This window comes from Pistacia vera, unplaced genomic scaffold, assembly GCF_008641045.1.
Source record: "Pistacia vera cultivar Batoury unplaced genomic scaffold, PisVer_v2 Contig67, whole genome shotgun sequence".
Lineage (NCBI taxonomy): Eukaryota > Viridiplantae > Streptophyta > Magnoliopsida > Sapindales > Anacardiaceae > Pistacia > Pistacia vera.
The window spans coordinates 198,922-219,530 of NW_022196523.1; the positions used below are offsets into that span (position 1 = coordinate 198,922).

The 20,609-nt window shown below is 37.5% G+C and overlaps 2 protein-coding genes across 2 annotated transcripts; both read left to right on the forward strand.

Annotated features, from left to right (window-relative positions):
* LOC116112794 lies at positions 1-907 on the forward strand. The gene is made up of 2 exons (XM_031398923.1): positions 1-829; positions 872-907. The coding sequence occupies exon 1, from the start codon at positions 1-3 to the stop codon at positions 772-774; it is 774 nt and encodes a 257-aa protein (XP_031254783.1). The 3' UTR covers positions 775-829; positions 872-907.
* A 1,111-nt stretch (positions 908-2,018) lies between these two features.
* On the forward strand, positions 2,019-3,570 carry LOC116112845 (AAA-ATPase ASD, mitochondrial-like). The gene has a single exon (XM_031398970.1). The coding sequence runs from the start codon at positions 2,052-2,054 to the stop codon at positions 3,519-3,521; it is 1,470 nt and encodes a 489-aa protein (XP_031254830.1). The 5' UTR covers positions 2,019-2,051; the 3' UTR covers positions 3,522-3,570.
* Positions 3,571-20,609: the final 17,039 nt, after the last annotated feature.

Consider the following 20,609-nt stretch of genomic DNA (forward strand, 5'->3'; position numbering starts at 1 on the left):
ATGGGTACTGACGTTGCTGTAAATATCATTGTCAGTCATCTCGATAATGCTGAGCATGCTGAGCAGTGGCTGTTATGTGATGATGCTGAGCGTGCAGTGACTCTTGAGAGAGTCCGTGGCATATTTCTCTCGCTGATCAAAAGCAACAAGACTTTTGCAGCTAGACTTGTTCATTTGGCGATACAATATACCATTCATCAGTTTGAGGGTATAATTTCGCCGTCCCAGATTAGGTGTCATGGCCTGGAATCCCCTAAGATTATATGCTTTTTGGGAGCTTCTAAGCTAGAAGAACTTCATGAATTCTTGAAACTGCTGGCTCGTACTTTTGGAGCAAGTGAACATTCTGATGTAGATGGCTTCGTTGATGTTGAGCTTAGCAGTAGTGCTCTTGGCATCAAAGAGAGGATAACTTTTAGTGATGACTTCTCGTGTCTTCTTTTAGATGAGCAACAGCTTAATATTACCAATCAATCTTCCAGCATTGATGTGTACAAATATGATGTGCCTATGATTGGAAAATGTTTAGAGTTGTGGACAAGTGTAAGAAAGTCTCAAAGAGGAAAAGCAGAACAACTTATTGGGGAAATTTGTGAAGAATGTGCCTACTTTTCAACCTCGAATTATAGAATAACTGAGCTTTCAAGCAAGATGGAAGCAATTCAAACTCTTGACAACATATGTCTTCAGGAAACTAAGAATAGGGACCAATGTCCCGAGCATGTAGAACAGCATTACATGAACCATTATGGGACCCTGTTATCCACTTGGTAGATTGTAATGATACTGCTAGTAAAATTGTGGCAGATTCTGTATATGATGTTTTGACTGAAGCATTACGAGCTCTTGTTTTTTATCGATCTGTATGTTTTAAAGAGCTTGCAGAAGAAGAAATAAGGAGACCTCCTGGTTATCAAAAATCTGACAATTGGATCAAACTAGGTATATGGAGGATGAAGAAGAACCATCTTAGAGATGTGAGTTTTCCTATCCAAGTTAGCCAACACAATCTTATCAACTGTTTTGATTCTTGTTTATGCATATTTGTTTCTCACTATGTTGATCCCTGCAGATGGCTTTTCTTGATGCAATTTGCGGTGTTGGGATGGGTTACAGAAATATGAACAAATACTTGAGAAGTTATCTACTTTTGATTATTGTTCAATCATTGTGCCTTTGTTTAAGTCATTCTTACAGGTTTACTGTCATACCTTCTTGCTGTTTTCTTTTGTCTTAATTGTTTTGTATTTAAATGTCCCATTTCTAAACACAGCTGTTATTTTTAATTCAATTTTCTGTTTTGTAGACACAACTGGAAGATCCGTCAAACAAGGACGACGCCTTGCACAGATCTGAAGCTACAACAGATGCTCTTTTCGGAAGGCTTGCACTTGATGACTAGAGGAAAATTAACGAGGTTAGGGATAATATGAGGTAAAAAGGGGTCAAGAGAAATAGGAAGAAGAAATTTTAACAACAATGGTTTTCGAACTGGTGGAGACTTGTAACCTGTGAGCCACTATTTGCTTTTACTTCATTGAATCTCAAATATTTTACAATATTATAGCTAAGTCTATGAAAGAGAATGGTTTTGTCAACGACAATAAGGAAGGTAAAGGAGAGGAGAATTGATCTTGAATGCTACTGAGAATTCAACCTGCAAAGTTAACAAATACTTTATTTCTAATTTATCTAAAAGGAACCACCTTGACATCAGTGCTATGATCTCATGGTACAGGTCCCCATTATACCACAATCCAATTTTAATAGATTTTGCAGAATATTTAATCATAAATTAACTACAAGTGAAAATTTTCAAAATACTTTGCTTAGCTCAGAAGATTGTTAGGATAAACGCGGTTACGACACCTTCCATTTGTAGCCGATACAGGACTAGCAGACAACCTCTAGTCAATTTCAGATTAGATTCTGCAATGTGTTCACGCAGAAGATACCCCAAGTGTTCTTATTTAAGCCACTCAAGATTAATAACCCTTTACTCAACACAACATAACCCTTACAATTCCTTGTAATTTCCCAGAAGTTCAAAAATGTATGTCACTAAAGACTTGTTCGCTCATCTGGGTTCTGTTTTGGCTTGTTTAATGTTTGTCTGGGCAATATTTCAGCAATATTTTCCTTATGAACTTAGAAGTTCCGTTGAGAAATACTCAAAAAGATTGGTCACTTTCATCTACCCTTATATTCAAATCACATTTCATGAGTTTACAGGTGAGCGTTTCATGCGCAGTGAAGCTTACTCAGCGATTGAGAATTATCTGAGCTCCAAGTCTTCTACTCAAGCTAAGAGACTCAAAGCTGATATTGTCAAGAACAGTAATCAGTCACTTGTGCTGAGTATGGATGATTATGAAGAGGTTTCTGATGAGTTCCAGGGAGTCAAATTGTGGTGGAATTCAGGGAAAAACGTAACAAAGTCTCAGGTATTTTCTCTCTATCCTGTGACGGATGAAAAGAGATTCTACAAGCTCACTTTTCATAAGCGATACAGGGAGCTCATCTTGGGGCCTTATCTTGTTAATGTCCTGAAAGAAGGCAACGCGATCAAGGTAAGAAACCGGATGCGAAAGCTTTACACAAACAATGGTTCTAGGTGGAGCCATGTCACATTTGAGCACCCCGCAACATTCCGGACACTTGCCATGGAAGCCGAGAAGAAGCAAGAGATTATTGAAGACTTGATCACGTTCAGCAAGGCTGAAGACTTCTATGCAAGAATTGGGAGAGCCTGGAAAAGAGGGTATCTTTTGTATGGACCTCCGGGGACTGGTAAGTCTACTATGATTGCTGCCATGGCCAATCTTTTAGGCTACGATTTGTATGATCTTGAGCTCACTGCTGTCAAAGACAATACTGAACTGAGGAAGCTACTGATTGAAACATCTAGCAAGTCGGTTATTGTCATCGAAGACATCGATTGTTCACTTGATCTTACAGGCCAAAGGAGGAAGAAAAAGGATAAAGAAGAAGAGGGACATAGCACAGAGAAGGATCCGAGACAGAAACTTGAGAAAGAAGAAAGAGAGACAAGAAGCAGCCAGGTTACTCTTTCAGGATTATTGAATTTTATTGATGGAATTTGGTCAGCTTGTGGGGGTGAAAGATTAATAGTGTTCACAACAAATCATATAGAGAAGCTCGATCCAGCTCTAATTCGGAAAGGCAGAATGGACAAGCATATAGAATTGTCATATTGTAGCTTTGAAGCATTCAAAGTTCTTGCCAAGAACTACCTCAGTATTGATTCACATGATTTGTTCGCAACAGTTAGTGAATTGCTGCGAGAAACAAAATTGACACCAGCTGATGTTGCAGAGCATTTGATGCCAAAAAAATTTCCACCTGATGTGGAGTTTAGCCTGAGAAGCTTAATCCAGGCCCTGGAAGTGGCAAAAGAAGAAGCAAAATTGAAAGCTGTGAAAGAAGCAGAAGAGAAAGAGAAAGAGAAAGAGGAGGAGTTAACAGGGGAACCAGGCTTTGTTACTTTAAAGGTTAAATAGACTTTGATTGAACAGTGTAATTGCTCATCAGGTTGGCCAGTTTCTGAACAAATTGTTAGTACAAAAACAATTTAAACAATTTAAGCTAGCAAATGACTGGTTTTAGTTTGAATTCCATGTGTATATCATGATCTTGTTTGTATATAAGTTGATGAACTGTTGGTTTGATTTCATCCTGTTCTCACCCTCCATTATCTTTGAATCAATGACATGCCATAAGCAAGTCAATACTTGATGATAGCCGCTAAGCAGTATATTCATGTTAAGTTGTGAACATGGAAACTGCTTAGAATGAAACACTTGCGTTACATAACTGGAGACTGAGCCTCGGATTTGGTAATCAGTTTGTAAGGGCTTGTTTGGGACCCAAGAGTTGACAATTGATATCAAAGGGCCCCCGTGTCCAATAGGGCCGATGTGACGACCTCATGAAGAAGCGAGGTCTATAAGGTGAGGAATTTGTTACATCTCAAATCGCTGCTGAAAATGAGTCACGGATTTAGTTTATAAGATTTGGTTTCAGATCCGGATTTGACAACTTTGCGTGAAAATTTTCCAGATGAATCCTGTAATTTGCTTAAATTTAAACATGGTTTCCGTAAATTCAATCAATCTTTTTTCTTAAAATCATCACTTGGATTGATTCCTAGCTATATTAGAACTAAGAGTGGACAATCCTCCCACTCAATAAGGTCTTTTGGGGGAGAAGTTAGGTCCAACTCAAATTCTAACATGGTATCAGAGCCAATCCCATTTGAGTTGAGTGATTGACCAGCGGTGGGCTACCAAACTACCTCCATTCATAGGCAAGTGGACCATATGAGCTTGACCGTGAAGGGGAGTGTTGGAGATCCCATATCGACTAGGCACACTTAAGCCAATGGGTTTATAAGAGTGGACAATTCTCCCACTTAATAAGACATTTTGGTGAGGAGTTAGGCCCAACTCAAATTCTAACAAGAAGAAATGTTAAGGAATCATCATACCTAATATTTCTGTATGAAGATGAAAATTACCCTAAACCTCTATATATAACTTTACTTCTGATTGAGTGTTTTTGATAGATCATCGACTTTACTTTAATTTCTTTGGTTATGGATCAATACAAAATTTGCCGATTTCACAAAAGTAAGGCGGATTAGTCAAAGATGGCAGGCTGAGTATAAGAACTTTATTGACAATGTAAATGAGACAGCAAAAAGAAAACACAAGAAAATACCTATGTAATTTCCTTTTTATGGTTTATTTTAACAATTAAAACTTAATGATAAAGGCTTTTTTCAATCATTTTAGAAAACTAATTGAAATATTTGTCATTTAATCATAGCAAGGGGGGATTTTTGTCATTAATTCTATCTTTTAAGTTAGTGTATAATGAATACTAATGACATAAATAATGGAGTTTCATGAGCCCTCTGAGGTTTGAAGTACTAACTAAAATACCCTTGAGATTTTCAAACCAACAAAACTCCTCATGTTATTACTGAACCGTTAATAAGTCATTAGAATACACATTATTATGAGTTAATATTTTTTTACAGAATTACCCTCCTACCATTTATATAAACACCTAAAACTTAAATATAGTTTTAAGTATAGATGTACAAATACAAAATGTTGATCCTCGTAGCTGTTTCAGAGATGACCAACTTGAATGATTACAGGCTAAATCCAATTCAAATTGGTTAGAAAGTTTATGACACAACTAGTGTTCATATGTGACTTAAAAATTTACAACTACAAATGAACTGAAACGAATTCTATGCAATAGTCATTATCTCACTCTCGAGTTAAGTCTCTAGTATTTAGCTCCATTGTGTGACACCCACCTAATTGTGTGATTCCCCCATCACACTCACGAAGTTGTCTCGAATTTTGAATGCTTGTAGACATAGGCCTATGTCGTCTCCCCTTTTCTCTTTTTTGCCAATTCCCATTTGCATGGTCTTGCCCCCATATAGACTTCGCGATATCACCCAATGGCTTCTTCTTCCTAGTGTAGCTCAACCTTGCTCCCACATTTTCATCCCCCACTAGTTGCTTCAAACATAGATGAATTACATTAGACTTTCATTCAAATACTATAGAAATGATGAATGGACCTACATCTATTATGCAAACCAAATTGCTGCGAGGCATTACTGCCACATTGTATTGCCCCATGAATTCCATGCTCAACATGATGTCGCACTCATCCATCGGTATTGCTGAGAGATTTAGTACTCTCTTCTAGTGGACCAAATGTAGCTCTACTCCATGAGCTATGCTGTCAACAGGTATGGTTATCGAGTGCACTATCTTTAGCCTTCCTTGCCCCTTTTCAAGCTTGAAACACCGCTTGGCCTCCCCAATTTTAATGAAGTTATGAGTTGCTCCTGTGTCAACCATAACTTTAGCTCTCTTACCATCCACCTATGCACCTAAGTGCATCAAAGAGTTGTCTGTCAGCTTGAGAGGTGTAGAACTCGTAGGGATTTGAGAAGTTGTAGGCTACCCATTTATGCATGCTCTAGAGTCTCATGTTCCGCAAGCATGTCGTTTAATGCTTTCTTTTGTGGACAATCACTAAATCAATTATCCCTATTGCAATGAAAACACCTATGGCTTGGTTTCCACTTGCTTCTCTCTCCATCATTCGATCCTTCTTTGGACGATGATGCAGAGAACCCCCTCCCTCACTATCTTCTTGCTCAAACTTGGAGTTATTAGTCTTCAAGTACTTACCCTATTAAAAATCCTCTAATGTTTCTACAGTGGTAAGTGCGTTAATAGTTGTTGTGGGGATTTAATTTGATGCTAGCAAATCCTAAATCCCTATGAAAGCAAAAATAAAGCGAACAAAGGACAAATAAATAACCACAAACAAACATAAGATTTATAGTGGTTCACTCTTTGTATGAAACTACGTCCATTTTGCCGCTGCGGAATTTCACTATAAAGAAGAAGGAAAAAATATAAGAGTCTCTCACAAGCCTCACAAATTGGCTCACTCATTAAACCCTCTTTCGCGGCTCTCACTCTCTAATTGTGGCTTTGTCTTCTATTCTCTTGTTGTATATAACTAACTCTAGGACTTAAACCCTTTTTATAAGTAATATATAGGATATTATTCCTAATAAGACTCAAATCTCATATCCTAATAGGAATTTAATTAATTCCTAATACAATCATAATCTTATTCCTAATTGTATTCGTAAAGGAAAAACAATTCTACATAAAAACATATTAGGAAAACCCATGGTCTATTATAACACTAATTTGGATTGAATTTGGCTCCACAATCTCAACAACCACATCTTTCACTCCTCGCCTTCTCAACTCTTTGGAAGCCCACGGTCACAACCTGTCCATGAATTTAAAGAGAAGAACAACTAACTCATGTCATTAATATGCAGCATCAGCATAGAAAAGTCTTCCAATACTCTCTAATAGAGCATGCATTCTTCAATTCATTCATCCTTCCTAGCATCATGAGATATGTTCTATGAATAGAATTGTCGCTTCAATTCTCTTGTGAGATCCTTCAAAGTATCCATGATGCAAGTTTCTGTTTGGATTTCTACAAACTTTCAAAACCACTAGCTCTTTCTAAGGTCAAAAGGATAAAAAGTAGCTAGATTTACTTTTTCCTTTTCATCGAACAACTTATTGTGTCAAAGTATCTATCCATGTTCCATATACAGTTGTCTAGCTCCTTGGCATCTCATTTACCACTAAACTTCTTAGATTTTGGCGTCTTCACTTTTGGAGCTGGACATAGTGGTCTAATCACGATTGAGCTATTAGTCATTGCCTTTCTACAAATTGCCTAACCTAGTCAAATTTCTTCCAAGCCCCATTTCATGTCATCTACTTGCTCTTGATGCTTGGCAAATGTTTCAAATAATTTCCCCTCGAAAGCTTTGTTGAAATCTACGTTCTCCCGACTCTGTTTTATGAGCCTTTCCTAATGCATTGGTTGTTGGAAGCGTGAGAGATGATTATATTATTAGAAGAGGAGAACTATGAACGAGGGAAAGAAGGAAAAAAAGGAAGAAAAAAACAGAGCACCGTTAAAGAAAAAAAAGTCTATATACAGAAAGCTACCTATTCATTGATCATGGAACAGTATAGCACTTAACAACTCTCTGCTAATTACACCAACTACAGCAGACATTACAACTTCAAAATTCAAAAATCACCACACAGTGACTTAATACACCTTTACTTAAAACCCTTATTCCTAAACAGTTATTACACAAAAAAAGCACTCCCATGCACGTTAAGACCATGCTGCATGTAACCTTCTGGCATCTTCCAGACACAAGCTTGCAGACTTGACCACTTGAAATATTTCAGCAAAGCATCACAACATCAACACTCCCCCTTGTGCACATGCTGGAAACACAAGTTTGAGTCTTAGTTCCTCAAACTTGGCTTTAGGCGACTCTTAGTCATAATGTCTGCAATCTGGCCACACGGCAATGCAGCAAGGTCACTTCCCCTCATTTTCAGCCTCCCTAACTGCATGAAATTTAATCTTTATATGTTTGGTCCTGCCGTGGAGAACTGGATTCTTTGCCATGCCATGCTGATTGATATCACACCATATAGAGGTTGGCTTATCTTGATCTTGCTTCAAATCAGCCAGAATTTTTCTGAACATGCAGCTTGGTTCACTGCTGCTGCGGCAATAAATGTATTCTGCCTCGCAGTGGACTGAGCCACTGAGTCTTGTTTTTGACAACCAACCAATGGCTCCTTTATATGTAAAAACACATACCCAGAGGTACTTTCATGTCATCTACGGAAACTCCCCAGTCACTGTTGTTGTACCCCTGCAAAAACCAATTTTCCGCTTTCTAACCAAATTCAGATGAAGTTCCTTTCACATACCTTAACACCCTTTTGCTGCTCTTGAGTGATTCACTTGGACAGTTCATGAATCTAGAGAGATAACTCGCTGCAAACATCAGGTTTGGACGTGTGGCTGTCAAGTACAACAAACAGCCTACCAGGCCTCTAAACACACTCTCACATTCCTTTTCACCATCATTTACTCAGTTCAGGTTAGAAACCAAGGGTGTATCTGCAGGTTTACAATTCCCATTCCAAACTTTGTGAGAATTTCATTTGCATACTTTTCTTGATGCAACAAAATTCCACTTTGGACTGAAAAATTTGCATACACAGAAAATATGACATCTCCCCAAATCTGTCATCTCAAATTCAGATTGCATGGATTGTTTAAACATCTTCAACTGGTCTGAATTGCTCCCTGTCATCAGAAGGTCATCCACGTACAAAGACACCACCATTAGATCACCTTCAGCTTCTTTACATAAAGGGTATGTTGTTGGACTGTACATAACCTAGGCTTGTTAAGATGCATTTATGCGGCTATACCAGGCCCTAGGTGCCTGGTTTAGGCCATACAAAGCTTCTCTAGCAGGTACACCTTCCCTTCTTCACCTTCACTTGGTAGCCTTCAGGTGATCCAAAAATATCCTTCCTCCAGGCAGCCATTAGGAAGGCAGATTTGACATCAAGTTGGAAAATTTTCCAACCAAATTGGGCTGCCATGGCAAGAATCAACCTTATAGTATCATGTCTAGCTACCGGAGCAAATGTGTCAGTGTAATCCACCTCTGTTGTTGCGCAACTCTTTTGCTACAAGTCTTGCTTTGTGTTGGATTGTGCCATCAGGATTAACTTTAGTTTGTAAATCCACTTTACCTGAATTTCTCTGTTTCAGGTCTTTCAAACTAGTCTCCATGTTATGTTCTTCTCAATCATAGAGATCCTTCTGCATAGCATTTTCAAAGCATCTGATCCAGCAGCTTCAGGATATGTTCTTGGCTCCAAGGCAGCACAATTGCACCTTGCATAAAACATCAGCCAAGGTCCGGTTCCCCGAACTGATGATTCCTGATCTGCTTCAATTCACCTTCATCAAACACATTTCAATCGGCTGCTGCATGTACCTGTCAACCTCAATCTGTTTACTCTCCCAATTCCACATTGCATTTCATCAATCCTCACATCCCTTGTTATCACAATTTCTTTGTTCAGGAATGTACACTCTATAACCTTTTGATTTACTGTTGTAGCCGATGGAATACCAACTTCAGCTTTATCATAAGTTTAGTTTCTTCACTCCTCGGAACCATGATAACTACACTTCGAAACACTTTTAAATACCCCATGCAGGTTAGTTTCAGTCCACGCTTCAACTGGAGTTTGTCCTTAACTGACTTTATTGGCAGCTATTCAGTAGATGAATCAGTGTTTACAGCTTCAGCCCAAAAAACATAGGAAGTTGTTTTTTTGCCAACATGCACCTAGCCATCTCATGATGGTCCCATTTCTTCTCTCACTAACCCCATTTGCTGTGGGGTGGTGTATGGTAGGAATTGATGCCTAATCCCTGCTTCAAGGCAAATAGAACTGAATTTTTTTGAAGTAAATCAGTTCCATTGTCACTTCTTAAACACTTTGATTCTTGTGTCAGCTCATTTTCCACCATCAGTTTATACTTTCTAAACATGCAGGAACTCACTTTTCAGCTTCAAAAAATACAACCCATGTCATCCGTGTATAATCATCTATAAAGTAGTATAAAATACTGCTTTCACATCATGCTGCTTGTCGCATAGGACCACAAACATCTGAAGGATTAGCTGAAGTAAGTTTTGTTGTTGCTCTCCAGGACTGACGAAGGAAATGAGGTCTACTTAGTTTGCCAATTTGACAAACACTGCAGAGGGTACTCTTTCTTCAATCTCTGGTAAGTCCTGGACCATGTTCCCTTCTTCAACTCTTTAAGAGCATATAATGATAAGTTCAAGTCGTTTGTGCCACATTTCTGACTCCTCATGTCTAGTTAGCAAGGCAGATTCATTCTAGTTTTCCACTCAACGGAAAACTTTCCTTAGCATTTTTACCTCATCAATTCTACTCTTTAGGATCAAGTATAGTGCATGTGATTCTCAAATGTAATGAGTAACCTTCTCTAACATCTGGCCCACACTCAATAAATTTGGCTAAGTCTAGGAACATACAACACATGAGAGATTACATTTGTAACTGACCAAGTTTGGACAGTAACATCCCCCATGCCTTGACCTCCATGAGCTCACCATTCCAATCTTTACTTTGAAACAATATGATCTATCCAGGTTCACAAGTTTTAAGCAGCGGTGTAGCTGCCTATTGATGTGCGAGCCGCTGTCAATAACCAAGCTCAATGCTGGTTTGTGCCGTGTAACAAGTGGCCACAAAAAGTTGTTCAGCCTTTGACTGTTGCTGATCTCCAACTGCTGCTCTGCTGCGTTTGTGGTTTCCTTGTGTCTACACACCCTTTCAATATGCCCAAATTGTTTTGCAACTTCTACACTGTATACCAGGCCTGAACCAAACATCTTCTTCCGGATGCCCTTTCTTTTTACAATGAGTACAGGCTGGAAATCTTTCAACCACCAGCCTTTCCACATGATTACTACTCTTCTCTTTCCTTTGATTTCAGAATACTCTGTTTGTGTCTGTGCAGGTTTGCCTTTGAAGCTTGCAACCCATGCACCTCACTAATGTCTTGCTCATGAGTCTTCTTTGTTTTGCGTTGAGTGGAGAGATGAACAAGCTCGTCAATGTGATGTAGTATGTCCTTAGAGTCCTCCAGGAAGAAATTTTGGCCTCCTCAAATCTTTCTGGAAGACTTACCAAAACCTTTCACAAACCCTCGGTCAGCCAACTCCCTCCCATAAGCCTGATTTTGTTGAAACATTCATTAGTCTATTAAATAATCCGTTACTTTTCAGTTTCCTGCCATTTTGCATCCAAATTCCCTCTTTTAATTAAGAATCTGCAATTCCTGTTGTAGTGCTCCCCATGTACTCTTCTCTCAATTTATCATGCTTCTTTGGGTTTTCGTATGCCATGATTCTTGTAAAACAACAGATCAGTCACAGCAGCATGTATGTGAGAAAGGCTTCGGAGCTTGGCTGTTTCTTCTCATGCATCCTCAACTGGTTCAACGTGGGATTCTGCCAAGTGGTGTGGCTGTGGTTTTCTTCACATACTGCCACAGTCCTGTCCACGAAGGAAGGCTTTCATCTTACTGCCCAGATGTGGTAATGTTCTCCATTGAAAACCGGTGGAGCCATCAATGCAGATTGAGTTGTCATGCTCTGTTTTCGCGTCTGATGACAGAGAGAGAAAGAAGGCAGATGCAGAGGCTAAGTTTTTTGCTAAGAATGGAGGGTTTGTGTTAGACGAAAGGTTTAGAATACTAAGTTTCTGGTTTCTTTTGCGTTGGGTCTGATACATTTGTTGGTTTGAGCAGGAGATGATATAAGAGAATGAAGAGAAAAAAACAAGAGAACGTAAAAGGAAAAAACTGATAATTACAGAAAGCTTACATATTCATGATCATGGACAGTATATAGCACTTAACAACTCTCTGCTAATTACACCAACTACAGCAGACATTACAACTTTCAAAATTCAAAATCACCACACAATGTACTTCTAATACACTTACTTAAATACCCTTTAATTCCCTAAACACGTTATTACACAAAAGCACTCCATGCACGTTTAAGACCATGTTTGTGTAACCTTTGCATTTCCAGACACAAGCTTGCAGACTTGACCACTTGAAATATTTCAGCAAAGCATCACAACATCAACAGGCATCAGTATGGACTGCAAAACTCCAACTATATCTCTATGGACTAGTAGCCTCCTCCAATGCGTTGTCTATTTGCATCGACTTCCTCCACAATTGCTATAGGCGATCTTGGCTTTCAAGAAATTAGCCAAAGTTAGCTCCATCTAGACCATTTTGATCTCCATGGATCCTTATGCATGGGAGATTCGAGTGGCCACAGGGTTTCATCCCTTGCTTGTGTGCCTCTTTTTGCACCAAACTTACATCAATCATGTTATTTCATCAACGTGGTCTCCTTTCTTAAGATCTAAACTTGGTTGTTATACCAACTTTCAACCCTAAACAATCATGTGACTTTAGAGCACAAACGATGATGATGGCTCTACGTAAGCTGAAAACACACAAAGAAATCAAGAAAATATAAAAAATCGAAAGAAAGAGATGGAGAGAAAAATCTCCTATATCATTAAAGCTCTCAAAATAATATAATTCTTAGAATGAAAATAATCTAACACTAGCTGCTTTAATAGGAGTTTTACAAGTAGATCTGACAATCCAGATTCATACAAATCCAATAGATTGGATGGCCAAGATTAATCACATTATAAATATGAATCTTAATCTTATTTTGCTGTCTATTTGGGTAAGGAATATCTAGAGATTTAGAAGCTTCTTGACATATTCTTCAGATACTTTTTTATCCAGGATTCCCACCATGGATTAGGTCTAATGGATTTTTGAATTGGTTGGACCTGACTTAGGAACCTATACTTCCGGTAGGAGTCCACATTTAGCTACTGCAATAAGCTCCTGAGCCAACTCTTTGAAGACAAGTAAGTAATATATAGATAAATACAGAGAGAGAAGTAGTGTGATAATGTGCTTATAATATGTCACGAATACAACCAAATTCCGAGGCTTCTTAGCCTAAATAGGGACTGCAACATAGCACATTATTACAAAACGGTTTCATAAACACACAATTACATAAACATGAAAAAAATGTTACGAAAAAAAAACCTCAATAACCACATGAAATTATTATGTTACGAAAAATGCATCCTCTGATGTATCAGTTGGTATCCTATATCCTTATGGAACATTAGGAGGAGAGAAAATAAGGAAGCAATGTTGTGACATTAGTTTAAAGAGCATGAAGGGAAATGAAGAGGAACAATAAATTAACCTACAGATAGGTTACAACCTCTTAATGTCCTCAAAATATCTTTCTAATGAAAGCTGCTTCAGATCTAACAACCACAAATAAAACCTTAAGATAGACTTCGATGTCTAAGACCTCATTTGCATGGCATTCCTGGAGTAGAGAAGTGAATGTAACTGGTGCTGAAACTAGGAATTTATCGTCAAAGACATAATTCTGAAATTAGAAGTCTAAGAGATACTTACCATAAACATTACTTAGAGGATCTACCTTTTACATGATCTTATCCAATGAAGTATATCAAAGGTATGGGATCTTAGGACTATCACAAAAGCAAGTACAAGAATAACTCATCAAGTTGATTAGAAAATCATAAATTACAAGAAGATGATAACGATAAAATCAAATCTTCAAAAGAGACTTCAACATGGGCAACAAGAACTTATAATGATTATGTTGATAATTCTTCAAGTTGTGTTGTAGTTATTTGTCCTTTTGTTCACTTTATTTTTGCTTTCATAGAGATTTAGGATTTGTAGCATCCAATGAAAACCCCATAACACTCTCACCTTGAACCAAGATTGTATAGTTTTTTTTTTTTTTTTTTTTTTTTTTTTTTTTTTTTTTTTAATTTTTTTGTTTGTTTGTTTTAATTTGGGTTCATGATAGCCATGATAAGTCGCTATGTGAACAAAGGGGACTCATGTTCTCCCATTAACAATCGCATGTCCAACATAAGAATCGACGAGTCAAAAGAATGCAATCCTCCCGATGAATTCAGAGCACATGAAAAGTAAGTTTAAAATCCACGGACCATAAGTTTAGCTAAAAGAAACCATCTAAATGCTCCTACCATCTTCCATATAGGTGGAAACACAATAATCGTCTTCGTGTTATGTTGTGCCAAAGATGGTTCCTATAAGCTCAACATAAACAAATTTATCATAATACAAAGCACATGCATAAATTTCCATATAGCTTCTTGAAAAAATGAACCAGAATCAAGTCCTATAGACTTCGAATTCTCTAGGAGATCTTTACAACCAAAAAATATTTATTCATGTTTCTCTCATAGGAAATTTCTAGTGTTACTAAGACGTAGCTATCATACGGATAATAAACTACTAAATCTTGTGTTGGTGTGTGGTTGTTTATTGTTCTTTGCTCGCTTTATTTTTGCTTTATAAGGATTTAGGATTTGCTAGAATCAAATTTAGCCCATAACACTATTACTTGGACCAAGATTCTGTAATTTCAATTGTGTGTTCTTGATAGAGCATCATGATAAGTTGATATGTGAACCAATGGACTCATCTTCTCCCATTAACAATCGCATATCCAACATAAGGGTAGAAGAGTCTGAAGAAAATGTATCCTCTCTTGAATTCAAGTCCCACATGAGAGGTAAGTTAAAATCCAGGACCTAAATTTTGCTGGAAAGAAATCCAATCCAATATTGCTCTACCATCTTCCACTATAGGTGGAAACACATAAGTATTCGTGCATATGTGTATCAATGGTTGTAAGAGTGTTCAAATAAGCACAAAAACCAAAAGAATTGGTTTTTCGGTTATCCGAAAAACTAGTCAGATTTGATTGAAAGAAATACAAAAACCAATTTTTCGGTTCGGTTTTAGGGTTTATGAGAACAACCTAAGCAAACCACATAGAACTTGTAATAGCTCTATCATGACATTTAACGCCATCTTGGGTTGTGTCTATCACATTTACAAAAGTTTCTATCTATCCTCTCGATATCAAGTTCAAGAGGATATTCAAAGTAACAATGGTGGAGGATCTAGTCCCACGTTAATTCGATAGGAAGGCTGAAATAATGTAAATTTCAATGATTATTATAAGAAGAAATCATCTAGATCAATTCTAAACTACAAAATATCAAACATCTATTAACTCTATTTGTCCATGTGTGTTAACCAGTAACTATAAAAATAACATTGCGATTTCGCTCAGATTTTCCTCACAAATATCTTAAAAATAATTAAAAAAAAATCACGGCAGTAAACAATAGCTCATTTAAAGCAAAATAACCAATAAATATCAATAAAAATAAGTAATAAATAAAGTATACCTAAAGGACTTCAATATTTACAACAAAATACTAACATAAATCAGCAATAAAAATAAGTAAATAAATAAACTACACTTTAAGCAGAGTAAACGGAAGAAAGTGCACAGTTTGGGTGGTATGATTGAAAGTTTGTTATATATATATATTATTTTTAGAAAACTCACAAGGGGAAACAAACCTTTTTTTTTTGGGGGGGGGGGGGGGGGGGGGGGGGGGGGTGAGGGGGGGGGGGGGGGGGGGGGGGGGGGCGGGGGGATAAACCGGTAATTGTATAAAAAAATACACTCACCTGAGGGGACTACCGTTCAGACTATTCAAGCAACTTGGACAGGCCCAAAGAGCTCAACAAAAAGGTCAAGAGGACAGAAGAAGGATATACAATCCTCTACAACAAAGCCCAAATAAAAACCAGGCCTTAAACTCCACCGCCAGCACACGGCCCCAAGAAGGAGGAAAGGCCACCACTTAAGCCCACCTGCAAACTCCCAAGTAACCCAAAGGAAAAAAAAAAGACAGACAAAGATGATGGCCCAGAACCAACTTAAAATCCCAAAAAGCCTATCTCTAAACCACTCGGTCATCAGCCCACAAAGGCCCCAAGCCGAATACAACTTGGCCACCTCCCAAAGACAAACTTTGATGAGTTTTTCTCTTTGAAGATAGCAGCAAACATCAACAGAAAAAGCATTATTTTGATTAGATTATAAAAAAAATTAAGGACAATTTCATTATTTCGATTTTAAGAGTGTAAACTGTTTGATAAGTGTTTAATAAAGGAGTCAGTTAATTCGATAATCACAGGGCTTTTTTATTTTGTATATGACATTATAGTATCAATTTTTTATGGTCAAGATTCAATCAGATCGAATAAATCGTCAATCATTACTCTTTGACATGTTATTCATGACGAACAATCGTTAGCGATAAATGACATTAACAAAAACCAATACGCTAACAGCATGACGAAACTGTCATCGACAATGAGTGACATTGACCAACAATAATTACATGGCAATAGACTATTTACTGGTAATAATGGTGAGGAGAGAATAATAATTTAATTGTTTTTCAATATTTAATAATTACAAAATAATTAAAATTTCAAAGGGCAGAAAAGAAAAAAAAAAAAATTATTAGGGATAATTTGAAAAAAAAATAATTTATTTCAAAGCAATAATCACTAAATGTTTGAATTTCGTCCCACTAGAACCTAGGTGGAAAATTGTCTTTCAATGAAATCATAAAGTCCAGGCTTTCAGGGTATAGGCAACGATTGGCTGAGATGTTACTATGTTATTGATCGTCTTCTTTATCCTAATAAGGAACATACACTGAAAATACACTAGTAATCCAGGATTGAAGAGAGGAAATCGAAGAAGATTGAAGCCAATAATTAGAGATTGATGATACTGAAAAAGAGGAAGACGAACAGATGAAGCAGTTAGAGATTAGAGAAACTGTGCTACAAAAGCTGTGAACATACTAGAGTTTGAAAGGTTTTTGATAAGGTCTGGATGGGATTGGGGGTTGAAGGTTTAGGGGAGGCGATAGTGTAGTGGATGAAAAATACTCAGATATGGAAAAAGTATTGAATTCATTTTGAATATAAGAAAACAGAGTACAGCAGTGTTTCTTTATAAAGCAAACTTACAACAAACTTAAAAACTTAACAAACACTAACCGTTTTAAATAATAATAACATTATAACAAACTATACTACTTGAAAATAACTTCTTAACAACTAACTAACTCAGTTAAACAGCTAACTGACTCAGCTAACCATCTTGTCTTATTCTTCAACATCCCCCCGCAAGCTGGAGAATGGATGCTAAGCATTCCCAGCTGTGATAAATTGGTATGGAATTGAGCAGGGAGGGTGGCAGGGCTCTTTGTGAACAAGTCAGCTAACTGGTCGAAGAAGAGCATGGATGAGTGGAATCAACCGTTTTGAACTTTCTGCCTGACAATTATGGCAGTCAATTCAATGTGTTTGGTACGTTCATGGAAGGTGGGATAGCAGCAATTTGAAGAGCGATTGGTGTCACAAAAAGAAGAGCTGAGCCTACGTGAGTGACGTGAAGATCCCTTAGCAAGTAAAGAATCCATTGAAGTCACATGTTGTGGATGCAAGAGCACGGTATTCAGCTTCTGATGAAGAAGAGAGACAGTAGATTGCTCTTGGCACGCAACTAATCAAGGAAGATCCAAGGAAAACACATGAACCTGTGATAGATTTCCGTGTATCAGAACATCCAGCCCAGTCAGAATATATGAAAGTGTTGAGGGAAAGAGATGGAGCAGTTGGGAAAAATAAAAAGAAGCAGGACAGTTCTTATATAGATGAAGAACGTGATGAGCAGCTTGCTGGTGAACCAATGTAGGCTGTCAAGAAATTGACTAAGTTGTTGAACGGCAAAAGACAAAATCAGGCCGTTGTAGAAGTCAAATATAACAGTCTACCAACCAATCTTCTATAAGATGAGGGATCAGAATAAAGCAGCTAACAGCAGTTTAGTGAGGAGTTTACAAGTGTAGGCCATTGGCGTTTTGGCAGGTTTGCAAGCCAAAAATATCCAACATCAGAAAGAATGTCAAGAGCATATTTTCTTTGACATAAGGCAATACCAAGATGGGAACGAGCACCACCTCCAAGCCAAGAAAATATTTTTAAGTCACCAAGATCCTTAATCCGAAAAAAAGTATCATCTAAATAAGCTTTGACAGCATCAATTCGGCTAAACTGTTACCTGCTAATATAACATCATCTACTATACTAGCAAGACTGGATACAAGAAACAAGAATGTTTAACAAGAGAGAATAATTGATGAAGATGTGGTAACCCAAAGAAATATAAGGCAGAGGTAAGCTTGGAGAACCATTGTTTGCTGGCCTGTTTAAGTCATAAAGAGACTTTTGAAGCTTGCAAACTTTGCTAGGATTTGAAGAATTAAAACCAGGAGGTAAGACCATATATACCTCTTCAAGTAAATCACCATGGGAGAAAGGTCGTTATTGACATCAATTTGTTAAGGTGCAATGAGAAAAGCAGCAGCCAAAGCAAGAAGCAATCTGACAGTTGTGATTTTGGCCACTGGTGAGAATGTATCAAAATAGTCTATTACCCTCAGTTTGAGTCAGTTAGCTGTTATAACTGAGTTAGTTAGTTGTTAAGAAGTTAGTTGAAGTGAGTTATTAGTTTTATAATGTTAGTTAATTAGTTAAAACGGTTAGTGTTTGTTAAGTTGTTAGTTGTTGTGTAAGTTTGCTGATATAAAGAATACACTGCTGTACTTGTTTTCTTAATTCAAAATGAATTCAATATCATTTTCCATATCATGAGTTATTCTCATCATGGTATCAGAGCACTTTGCTTCCTCTAAACAAACTTTTCTTCTTCCAAATTTTATACTTCTTGCATTCTATCAATGGCGGGCCTAACATCCCATTCAACACAAGACATTTCCAATCCCTATATATCCACCTCAATGAAAATCCAGTTGTGTCTTGTTTTCTCCAGTCCTTGATGGTCCCAAATATCATACCTGGGCACGAGCTATGAAGATGGCATTGCTGTCCAAAAATAAGTTGAAGTTTGTTGATGGCTCCATTAAAGCCCCTTCATCCACTGATTCTTGTTCTTGTGTGGGAAAGATGCAATACTATGGTACTTTCTTGGCTCACTCATTTCTTTCATTATCCATTACTAGTAGCATATTATGGATAGATAAAGCTATGATGTATGGGATGACCTTCAAGAACGTTTTCACAAGGAGATATTCTTAGAATTTCAGATCTTCAAGAAGAGATTTATGTTTCAAACAAGGGGATAGAAGTGTACCAATTATTTTACTGAATTAAAAATTCTTTGGGATGAATTGAAAAACTTAAGGCACTTCCGGCATGTACCTGTACAACACCTTGTTCTGTGGAGTATTGACAACTTCAAGAAGTATCAAATGGTGATTATTTCATTTGTCTTAAAGGTTAGTGATCAATTTGCTGTGGTCAGAACTCAAATCATTGCCATGGATCCACTTACTCCAATCAACAAAGTTTTTCTTTAGTTTGGCAACAAGAAAGAAGATGGATTTTGGAGTTGCTAAAGTGTTTGTTAACAAAAGCTGTTAAAGAAAATTCTCAAACTTACAACAAACTTAACAACTTTAACAAACACTAACCCGTTTTAACAATTAACAACATTATAACAAAACTAAATAACTACTTGAAACTAACTTCTTAACAACTAACGAACTCAGTTATAAAAGCTAACTGACCAGCTAACCATCTTCGTCTTATTTTCAACATGTAGGTTTTTGCTAAACAACATAAAACTTGGAAGTTCATAGAGGTGTGTGTTTTGCGAGTGAGAAGTTTAGCGATTGCCAAGGGTACCGGGACCATTTTAGGAAGATGCATTTGAATAATTTCCAGCCATATTGCACAGAAATTGGGGCAGAGTGGAATGAGATGATTATGAATGGTATGTGGAAGCCTATGGGTACTGACGGTTGCTGTAAATATCATTGTCAGTCATCTCGATATGTGTGAGCATGCTGAGCAGTGGCTGTTATGTGATGAGTGCTCGGAGCGTGCAGTGACTCTTGAGAGAGTCCGTGGCATATTCTCTCGCTGATCAAAAAGCAACAAGACTTTGCAGTTTGCAGCTAGACTTGTTCATTTGGCGATACAATATACCATTCATCAGTTGAGGGTATAATTTCGCCGTCCCAGATTAGGTGTCATGGCCTGGAATCCTAAGATTATATGCTTTCTGGGGGCTTGTAAGCTAGAAGAACTTCATGAATTTTGAAACTGCTGGCTCGTACTTTGGAGCAAGAGTGAACATTCTGATGTAGATGGTTCGTTGATGTTGAGCTTAGCAGTAGTGCTCTTGGCATCAAAGAGAGGAAACTTTTAGTGATGACTTCCGTGTCTTCTTTTAGATGAGCAACAGCTAATATTACCAATCAATCTTCCAGCATGATGGTACAAATATGATGTGCCTATGATTGGAAATGTTTGAGTTGAGGACAAGTGTAAGAAAGTTTCCAAGAGGAAAAGCAGAACAACTTATTGGGGAAATTTGTGAAGAATGTGCCTACTTTTCAACCTCGAATTATAGAAAACTGAGCTTCAAGCAAGAGAAGCAGTTCAAACATCTTGAAACATATGTCTTGAGGAAACTAAGA

What these genes read in the sequence shown, in the direction of transcription:
- LOC116112794 (XM_031398923.1), top strand. Translation starts at nt 1, where the DNA reads ATGGGTACTGACGTTGCTGTAAATATCATTGTCAGTCATCTCGATAAT.
- LOC116112845 (XM_031398970.1), top strand. Translation starts at nt 2,052, where the DNA reads ATGTATGTCACTAAAGACTTGTTCGCTCATCTGGGTTCTGTTTTGGCT.